Source organism: Tinamus guttatus, unplaced genomic scaffold (assembly GCF_059628265.1).
Source record: "Tinamus guttatus ecotype Peru unplaced genomic scaffold, ASM5962826v1 Tinamus_guttatus_pri_ptg000288l, whole genome shotgun sequence".
Classification (NCBI taxonomy): domain Eukaryota; kingdom Metazoa; phylum Chordata; class Aves; order Tinamiformes; family Tinamidae; genus Tinamus; species Tinamus guttatus.
Genome location: NW_028288822.1, coordinates 3,097,919 through 3,108,081, shown reverse-complemented (window position 1 = coordinate 3,108,081; position 10,163 = coordinate 3,097,919). Strand labels below are relative to the sequence as shown.

General features: G+C 40.6%; 1 protein-coding gene across 1 annotated transcript; it reads right to left on the bottom strand.

Moving 5' to 3' along the window:
- Positions 1 to 314: 314 nt before the first annotated feature.
- Positions 315 to 5,547, bottom strand: IL21 (interleukin 21). The gene is made up of 5 exons (XM_088527697.1): positions 5,416 to 5,547; positions 5,263 to 5,298; positions 1,314 to 1,451; positions 436 to 516; positions 315 to 329 (listed from the first exon to the last, which is right to left on the bottom strand). The coding sequence occupies exons 1-5, from the start codon at positions 5,545 to 5,547 to the stop codon at positions 315 to 317; spliced, it is 402 nt and encodes a 133-aa protein (XP_088383823.1).
- Between the last annotated feature and the right edge of the window lie 4,616 nt (positions 5,548 to 10,163).

Here is a 10,163-nt window from a genome sequence, read left to right as displayed (position 1 = left end):
AGTAACCATTCTCACATACTTCTGATTAGCAGAAAGTGATAGCTCGGTCTCATAAGAGAATCTATTTTTGTGAAATTACATTTTAGTTTTCATACTAAGGTGAGGCTCAGATCTTTCCTGAAATATCTTCTGTTTTATAAACAGTCATTCATTTGAGCCTCCTTAATATTTTGGGGAGAACCTTTCAATTACCACACACACAACATAGCACAATTGTATAAAAATAGAAGTATTTTCAATTGCTTTCTTAAATAACATAGTGTCTGCTTTAAATAGTGGGTTTTCCATAGTCTTCAGCTCCATCATGTCCTAAATTAATTCTTGAATAGCTGTAAAAACAACAGAATGTTAGAAATAATAAAAATAAGAATAAGGGCATCTAATTTGTTTTTGCAACGTGTCAAAAAACAGCCATGAGGAATGAACTCTAATTACCTGTTTCATCAGTTTTGCAAAGCCTTTCAAAAAGTCGTTGGGGCCTTTCTTCTTGTAAGACTCACATGAAGACTCACACGGCTGAAAGGTAAAGAAAGTCATGTCACTTCTAAAAAGCACAGCATAATCATAGCTGATGCTTGGAGATTTTCTCCTGCAGGAGCAAGAGGGCTGCAGTCAAATCCTTTTACAAATGGAAAGTATTAGGCTCAAGCCATTTAGTCAGGGAAAGAAAATAGTAACTGCCCCCTTGATTCACATTTTTTCGCAGATTCCAAGAACTGGGACTCCTGGAGCTCATCTAGTCCAACCCCTCCTGCTCAAGCAGAGGTCCCCTAGGGCACCTTGCCCAGGACCCCTCGAATATCTCCGAGCCTGGAGCCTCCACAGCCTGTGCCAGTGCTCCGTCACACTCCCACTACTTAAATGTGAGTAATTAATGTTGCTGGTTCGTGGTCAGCTTGTTGCCCACCAGGACCCAAGGTCGTGCCCTAGCATGCTTCTCCTTCTTGAGTCTCATGAAGTCCTCTCTGCTCATCTGTCCAGCTTGTCAAGGTGACCCAAAGGCAGCACAGCTCTGATGTGCTCCTCCCAGTTCTGTACCATCAGTATTCTTGGAGTAATCCCTAGCCCCTTTTTCTGAAGGTCAGGTGTCGGTTGTTATGAAGTAAATGCACACAGTTGACCAACAGGGTCAGATCGAATGTCGTCTTCCAAAGTGCAGAGAAAAAAATGGTTATTTTTACTTCCCAAGGTAGAAAAACAGACCCTTTTTTCATTAGAAGTTTGGTTTCTAGGACTCTGCCATTGTGGGTGATGTTTGTTACAGAAAATGGAGAGTAATGATCAAGATGATAAATGTTGTCAGGAAGTCCTACCGTGTCAGAGCTTCTCAGGAGAGGTTTCCTCAAGATCTTGACTTGTTTGATAAATGCGGAATTTTCTTGGCTGATCTTTGGCTGTAATTTCCAAGTTTCATTCTGGAAGCAGGTCACAGCTGTGAATAGGCATCCATCCTAGGGCAGGAACAGCAAGAAGTCACTAAGTTATGGCTAAGCACTTTTTTAAAGTTAGTATTGCAGCTCTTTTGTGCATGTGTTTTGCGTAATGCTCAGCACACAAAATTCAACATCCAATATATTCGTTGAGAAGAACGAGCCTGTTTTTAGTTAGTTTTGCATGAGCAAGGTTTTTTAACCTTTTCTAGAATTTTGCTTTGGTAATTGATTAAGTACTTCCTCACAAAATTGAATAAACTCTTCAGATACTAAGCATTGCAACAATTAGAAAACACTATTTAAGACCAGATCATGTTACTTTTAATAGATTTTGATCAGCACAGGCATAAGTATTTTCTTTTTTAAAAAAATTAGGAATATCGTTCACCTTGCCTCAATGCTTCATGTTGGAAGATACTTTTTAAAAAATTCTTTGTGCTATTTCTAACGTCACCTACTTAATACTTGGAATTCACATAAAACTGCATGTTTACAAATGCTATTTAAATGTCCTTATGCAAGAGGAGGGGGAATGGAGGTGGTGAAGTTAGATGCCTGCTAAAGGAAAAAGAGGGAGTTAGGGTGAGAAGTAAGAAAAGAAACCAAGCTTGTAGCTTAAATTCTTTTATGTTGATTGAAATTCGGTTGTACCTTAAATCTGAGTAAAGGCCAGCAAGCACCATCTCTAAGTTGAAAAGGAAGCTATTTCACGTTATGCTGTATTCTAAGGATGTAATTTTTCTGTTGCTGCTGCTGCAGCTTATCTGAAATAAAAGGAACCTGTTTTTTTGTTTAGTTTTTCCCTTCATGCTGCAGTTGCATATTAGATTTTCTGTTAGCATTGGTAAAATTACTAGGGGTGCAGGCTCTCCTTTGTTGTGTAGTGGCCATTTTCCTTGCTGGGCCTGCAGCTGCGGAAAATGCCACCAAAGCTTAGCCTGTAGTCAGCACAGAACAAAGAGCACTGTTTACTGAAGCCAATTTCTAACTTGTTTTCCGTTTTCCAGAGAAACATTTAGAAATGCTGATTACGCAGGTTAGAAAGGCTCTCAAGCCATCATCGTGTTTTGCATATTAACTGTTGCCAAAGCTGAATCTCTTCCAGTTTATTAGATATCACTGCAGTTCGCTGCTTTGGCAAGGAGAAAGCAAAATCCTTTATGTTGCTTATAGCAAGTTTTAGTAGCAGCCTTTTATATTGGTCAGATACAACATTTTATTTTCCTTAAAAACCACACATTTATGTTTCTTTCAAGCTTCTTACCGTAACCAGCCTTGCTTACTGGAAAGAAAACATTCATTTTTAAGAGATCATTTTTCCAGCTGAAACTGAAAACATTTTCTGCCTCATCCGTAAAGAGCTGAGAAACCAGCATTTCTCATATATGCTTTTTTTTTTTTCGCTGAGTTAACTGTTAGCCTGAGAGTAGGCCAACAGTCAAAGGACCACAAGGGGATATAAGTCTTGACCAACTTAAGCATGCTGGTGAATAGGCATTAAACAACCTGGACCACTAGCAATGTCTGCAGGTGACCAGGCAGGCATGTAAAACTTGCTGTGCCAAAAGTACTCAGCATCTGGTGTGAAGTAACTGTGCAGGTTCCCCCGAAAAGCCCTCGCTTCCTGAATCGGTGAGCAGCGGGCTTAGATGCGGCTCTGACGTACATCAGCGCCGTGACATCGGCCTCTGCCGCTGTCACTCGTCACCCGCAATGGAGTGAATTTGGTCTTGTTTCAGTCTTGAGCCACTTCGAGCATCAGCACGTTTTCTCTGACTTCATGTGCTCTGATCCCTTAAACTTCTTCTCCCTGCTTTGTATATATGTGTGTATACATATATATATTATACATACATATTTAAGAGTTGAGTGCACAAAGAAATAGCGTGGCATTGAACTGGAGCAGGCACTCAGTCCACTCACAGGATGCTCCGAGGAAGTCAAAACCAATAGTGAGAAACCACTGAATTTGGGACCTTATATAAAGAAGTCTTCCTCCTGCAAGTTCAAGGCCAAATTCAAATCTGGCACAAGCATATTAGCACTTAAGCAATATTCTGATGTTTAAAAAAAGATATAAGAAAGACTTCTGTTAAATTCAGTTTTGTATATTATAGTGTTGTTGCATTTCATCGTGACATGTAATTTTGCTACGTTATAATCCGTATGTAAATATTTGGACAATTCAGGAAATACTTCTTATGCTACAATGAAATGCTTGCTATGCTACAACCAGGTAATGTAATTGCTGGTGACGATTATTGGTAATACACTGTAGTTTTAAAAACATTTTCAAAGGTTGAACCCATATCAAACTTGGAATTTTCCAGTATATGAATTCCTTTACTCCTCTTGTTGTTGAGGGAGGTACTCAGCACCTCCCAGAATCAGACTGCGAAGCCCTAAGCTGCACGCGAACTTCTGTCTTCCTTCCTGAGGTGACCATATTTTTTTTTTAAGGCTCTGATTAAGCGATTACTCACAAGTTGTGTTTGCTTTCTTTCGGAGCTAGCGGCAGACATTGCAGTAAATGACTGCTAATCATCTGATTCTTTTCACTTTGACAGAAGAAGTTAGAGCATCAATGACAAAAAACGAGCAGTTAGCTAGAGTGCATCAAGTTCTTGCATTGCACATGTTTCTAGCGATGAGGTGGAATAGATCTCTTTTGGTCATGCTTGTATGTTTTCAGCAAGTTTAAAAAAAAAAAAAAAAAATGCACCTAACGGTAAAGCCTAGGAAGAGGCTAACGAAAGCTGTGCCAAACATGGTGAGTTTTTCTCCTTTCTTTTTCTTGTTTTGCAAGATGGCTTATGGTTCTGAGTAGCTTTACACTTTGTGTATTTCTTAAAAAACTGTGCATAATGATCATTTTTATTTGTAAGTCAAAACTCTGTGCTTTCTGAAATACCTGTCAGGGCTCAAAGCTCACTATTACGATTAATTTAAGACAGCTGATAACCAAAAAAGTATTATGTTACATGAGCCATGACTAACTCTAGACCTTTGTACCGTATTGAAGAATAACAAAAGAAAGCAGAAAATCATCCAAGATTTTAGGATTTTTTTGTTTGTTTTTAGCACTTGATTTCCCTTTAAGTCCTGGATCTGGCTACCTTTTATAATGCACAAGCTTTCTGTGACTCTAATGTAACTTCTTACGTACAATAAGTTCCAGACCTCAGGTGACGCATCATACCAACATGAAATGATATTTAAAATAAATATCTATGTAAAAAGGGGTTTGCAAAGAGGATTTGTGTTGTTTTAACAAGCTGTCATGCAAAGAGAAATACAACCTGCGTGCAGAATGCAGCTTTATCTTCCTAGTTTATCTAATAATGCAACGAGCAGCCTTGCAGAAACCAGAGTGACTGCGGATGAGAAGAAGCGCTATTGAGTACGGCCTTACTGTCCTGCTCCTGGCGTTCAGCCTCAGGGGGAGCACAGGGGGGTCCCTTCAGGCTATTGCGGGAGGACTCCTGCTCCTGTTCCCAAAACTACCATCCCCGAAAGCTTTGCTACTCCTGCACATCTCTCATGAGGCTCAATTATTAGCTCTCTTTCTCAAGTAAAGGGACTACATATAAATGCTGGGTCTGTGTGTGTCTCAGATTACACACAGCCTACTAAAGTAGTGGTTAATATATTTCTGACGTTGAAAATCCAGGAAAAAAAAAGGGAAATTGTTTTTTGTTTTTCAGTCTAGCTTGCATTAGAAGTACTAGGTCACAGATACGAAAAAGAAGGCACCTGTTATTTGTCAGTGAATTAAATCAATATAAAATAAATTTGATATGATTAGAAGGAAATGTTAAAGCAATCTCACCTCAGGATTTTCTGGTGTATGCAGCAATTCAGCATCCTACAATAAAACAGTATGTTAGAGTTTGCAAATGATGATATCCCTCACAAGATTTATTCTAAGCAATATATAATTCTTGAAAATAATTTAAAATATTATGACAAGTTGTTTGCTTACCTCATTTTTCACTGCAGTTTGTAATTGTTCAATAGTCTTTATAATCTGTCTGTATTTTAATTTCTGTTGAGTTGCAGTCAGCACCATACTGGAAGAGAAGAAGAGCATACAGAAAATGATGATTCTCTCCATACTGATGAGTTCTGTTTTCAGATGTGTCAGGAGCAAAGTTACTCTATCCAAGATGAGCACTTCAGTTTGAACTGTACTCAGGTATGGTACGTACCTACCTATTTATTGCTCCTTCCTGAAGATGTAAAACCCACCCATTTCAGTTTGGAAAGCTTTGTAGAATGGATTAATGAGTAACCCTTTTTTCTTTTCCACTGGCTAGGTGTATGTATGTGAGCTTGTGCGTAGGGGGGCAGGGATTGATGGAGTGAATGAAAATATGCCCCATCTGCACATTGGGCAGGAAAAAAAAGAGAAAAAGGTGAATTCCCATTTTCACTTTGAGTCAAGAAGTCAACATAGTAAAAAGTAGATACTTAGAAACTACAGAGCCAGGTAAACAAAGATTCTGCCTTCTTTTTTTTTTTTTTTTTTTTTTTACTTCTTTTTCTTACAGCATCTTGTCTCTCTAATCCAATTGAGGCCTTTCTGTGTCTGTAGCAGTGCTACAGAAGTATAGAGGACTTCTTTTCAGAATTTTAGAAAATGTATTATCCTACTTTATATCTTGAAGGGACCTTAGCTAGTTCCCCAGTGTAGAAGTGGCCTGCCACTTTTGCATTCATGGCTTGATTTCTGTGGCAGTTGAGAGCAAAAACTCATTTTAGCACTTAAGCCAGATGAAGTTTGTTTCAGAGCGTCAAACCGATGCCAGGTATTCTAACAGCACCTTAGAGGATAGTCCCTGGGATGGTGGTGAGAGCGCAGCCGCAGGGGTCGGAGCTCAGGGACGGCCACGCAGAGGTGGAGCCCCCTGTTCCTGCACATGCAGCTCTGCTCCCCGAGCACTGCGGGATCAGGGGCTGATCCCCGGGAGTCCCTGGGGAGCCGGTTGCTTTGCAGCAGTGGTCCAGAGCGTCTGGGAGCTGCCACGTGTGGTTACGGGCTGCAGCAGTTCGACTTGTCTTGAGTTTGGCCACTTACTGGAACCTAAGGGTAGAGATGTCACTCAGGGGCCCAAGAAACAGCTCTCTGAGAATCTAAAGGTGCATTCTTTGCTATGAAACAGATTTTAAAAGCTATACTACTTTTGAGGAAATGCATTTAAGATTATTGTCTGGGAGAAGTGCGTTACTGAAAGGAATTTTCTCCAAAAAAATGCTAGTGAGGAATGCTATTTTACAAGGTCTTCCATGGTTGCCTTCTTTCTAAGTGACTACCACTAAATGTAAAGGTATTTAAAGATGTCCACCTCAAATATGTTCCTTTTTTTTTCAAGGTTAGTTGCATCCAGCCTAAGTCCAATTTCTGTTACTTGCAGTGAGATTCACCAGCCTCAGACAGGTCCTGTGGCGACACTAAATTTTATCACAAGAAGGAAAAAAGACTTGTCCAGACTTTATAACGAATTTACTCTTATGCATTGTTGATGAATGACAATAATTGACTCTGTGGTCACATCATTAAATGGTTGCTCTAAAGAGCAATTAAGGTCACTTGGGTACCTTCCATGCGCCAAATAAAAAAGGTGCTTGGGTGTCTTTCAGTTTATATCCTTGCCTCTAAGAGTATAAAGATTTCATACTGAGTAGACTTGGTAAAACTGTACATTAGATTGGAGTCATCTTTATTCAGAACAACAGTCTGTGTAATAAGCTACTGTGTAAAATGCACCTGTGTGTGGTAAATGAGCCTGGGCAGATGTGCTTTCAGTTGTTTTTGATGGTTCATTTCAAAATCAGCATCTAAGCTCGTGTGACAGCTCTGTCTGGCATCTTGGAGTGTGTTTCCTTGTGTGATTATTCAGTGTGCACTGTTTCTGTGTCTAAGCCGGTTTTAACCTTTCTGAAACTGATTAGTTTAAAAGACAAAATTTTATGTGTGCATGTATGTCCGCACAAATACACTGCTGGGTGCACACACACACAGAATCTCTCCCAGTAAAAGGGGGAGCCCTTCACACCTGATAGAACAGGAATCCTGAAAAATGATAGCTGAAATAAGAAAGACAAAAGAATACTTTTAATTAAATTTTATTTCTTGAAAGAAAATAAGACAATAGGATCATTTGTTTTCTTTTGGTGGATGTGTTTTGAAATTATTTTAGCATTTATTTAGCATGAAATTATTTAAGCATTAGGCTGTGAAGTTGGGAGGAAGCTGCTAGAGGAGGATTTGTTGTTCAATCTCAGGTTTTATTCAGAATTTATGTTACTAGGATTCCTTAATGGATATTAACAGTGGTAGAGAATATTTTGTTTCAGAAACTGTGTGGTGATCAGGGCCTGTTTTTGTCTCTTCCCCCCTCCCCAGCCATTCCTTTGATGTGAAGGTTTGTAAAAATTGGTTTGTCACCCATTATTCAACACTTCTGTGAGGTGTTAGGGGGTGGAGAGATTATTTATGGTAGTAGCATTCTGTATGTGAAGGTGACGCTTAGCTCTGCTTCTCTTTACTGTAACTTTACCTTTGTTTTCTTGGTAATTTGTTGAGTAGTAGTTGAGTTTAATATGTATTGGCTTCTTAATCCAGTTTTGGATTACACTGTCGGAAGTGCTCATAGTTTGAATGCAGGCAGCTATTAATGTAGGCTTCTGCCTTGTACTGTCATTATTTCAACTTTGAGCTCCTTCTGTTGAGCTCCTTCATGCTTGGCTTCTGTAGGCAATTGCTTTTGCATTTTATTCATCTTTATCTGTTTAATAGGATGGAAGCTTTTCCACTTGGGCGTGAAGCACCTGTGTTAACTGCGTCCTGGTTAGATGGTTGGCAGTCACTCTTACAAAGATATCACTGAGAGCTAGTTGCAGTGGGCCAGGCTACTTTAGGACCACACAGGAGCTTCAGCTCATGCACGGTACGACTGTCCCTGTGCTCAGAAACAGCGCTGGAAGGGACAGCCTGGTGGCCGTGAGCTCTGTCCCGTGCCCTCGCGGATGCTACGTGAAATCCTTTAACAGCTGCTCGTGTGTTGCCTCCGCTGCGTGTGCGGAGCGGCCGTGTGCGTAGCCAGGAGGAGCTCCCTTGCTTCCAGCCTGCACGCACTGCCACCGACAGCCGGGCTATCGCTTCTGTTCCTGGAGTGATGATGTCCACTATCTTAGGGCATTTTTCCCACCATCCAAAGCCTTCTTTGATGAGCCTGTAGAGAGCAGCCATGCCCTGTGTGGCGCTGAGCTGAGCAAACAGCTCTCTCCCAGCCCTCTGAGTTCTGCTCTGCTCAACCCCAGCTCTTCTTTCTCGACTAGAGCAGTGAATGCATCACACTCAGGGTGAGGTCCTGATTGCTCCTTACGCATCGGCTTGAACATTTTATTACATCAACTAGAAACACGCTGGGTGTTAGAGCCAGAGATTTCCCTTGCTTTTGTCCTCAGTGCTTTGCTGGACAAGAATTCACACATCTGCACTGTGTGTATTAGTGTGTCTTGGGCATTTCCTGGTAGTGGTCCTGGCCTGTAAAGCACCGGAGCATACCTGCAAAGCCAACTGTGTTACTTTTCATCTCACATTTTTTCATAAGCTTCTAATAGTTATGGGTCTAATGCAGTAGTTGGGTCCTAAAACTGTGTAATCTCTGGAGGTACAATCTGACTAATAAAACAAAAATAATCATGGCTCAGCATGTTACTAACCTGGGGGGTCCTGAGATCCTGATGTTTTAAGAAATAAATTATCATGGCAAACAAAAGCAACTTTAAATTCCCTGAACCAAGCTCAAGCATGAGGCGCACAATTTAAAATAAGATAAATGCTGGAGAGATACGTCAGTCTGACATATTCCAAAATCATGACATCTTAAGCCAGTTACTAGATTGGCTGAGGAAGTAGAATGGGAAACTAAATCAGACAGTGTGGTACCTGGTGATTGCCTATCATTTCTCTAAAACAGTGTTTGGTCTTCTCTTTTGTATCATGGGATACATGGACACAAGAATTGAAGAAATGCATATGGACAGAGAAAGTGAAAAATAGGGACGAAGAGGAACTTCCTCTGTGTCTAGGCAGTGGAGAAAACTCCTTGATATCCCTCTCATCAGATAAGCATGAGCTACATGCTTTTTGTGTACGTCACTTCTCTTTTGTGGCTTAGGAACATGCTGAGTCAAATAATGACACTCTCTCTTGCGCTGTCACCCGCCTGGCTGCGGGGCGATGGCTGCAGAATGGAAATCTGAAAAACCTCCCCTCGCTGGCCCGTGAGGCCAGATCTTCCTCTTTCCTCCTTGTGATAGTGTCACTCCGATGCTGAATGACTTCGACCCCAAAGGCCCAATTCCCCCCACCCACATTTTCCTTTACAGTTTAGCTGAAAGGAGGCTTTTCCCATAGCTTAGTCATTGCTATGGCTCAGCCAAAAAAGCCTGTAATGCAGAAGGCTGCTTTCAAAGAATTTTTGTGGCCATATGTGTGTGGAGTTTCATGTATATACTATCATTTAAGGAGGTTGTAGGGAAAGCAAGGGGAAGAAAGAGGTCTGCAAAATGACTGTAATAGAGGGCACTTGTGTAAGATTCAGGAAGACTAGTCTTTAAAATATTTTTGACACCTGTGTAAGATCATTACATTCTGTCTAAATCTTGTTCATCTTACTGTAAAATTTTGTATATTTGTTTTCTAACTTTGCTTAAAAAACA

Excerpts from the sequence above, each read along its gene's own strand:
- IL21 (XM_088527697.1), bottom strand. The coding sequence starts at position 5,547 with ATGGAGAGAATCATCATTTTCTGTATGCTCTTCTTCTCTTCCAGTATG. Across the intron at positions 1,452-5,262 it reads ATACACCAGAAAATCCTGAG|GATGGATGCCTATTCACAGC; the intron begins GTGAGATTGCTT and ends TTCCTGCCCTAG. Across the intron at positions 517-1,313 it reads TCCTGAGAAGCTCTGACACG|CCGTGTGAGTCTTCATGTGA; the intron begins GTAGGACTTCCT and ends TTTACCTTTCAG.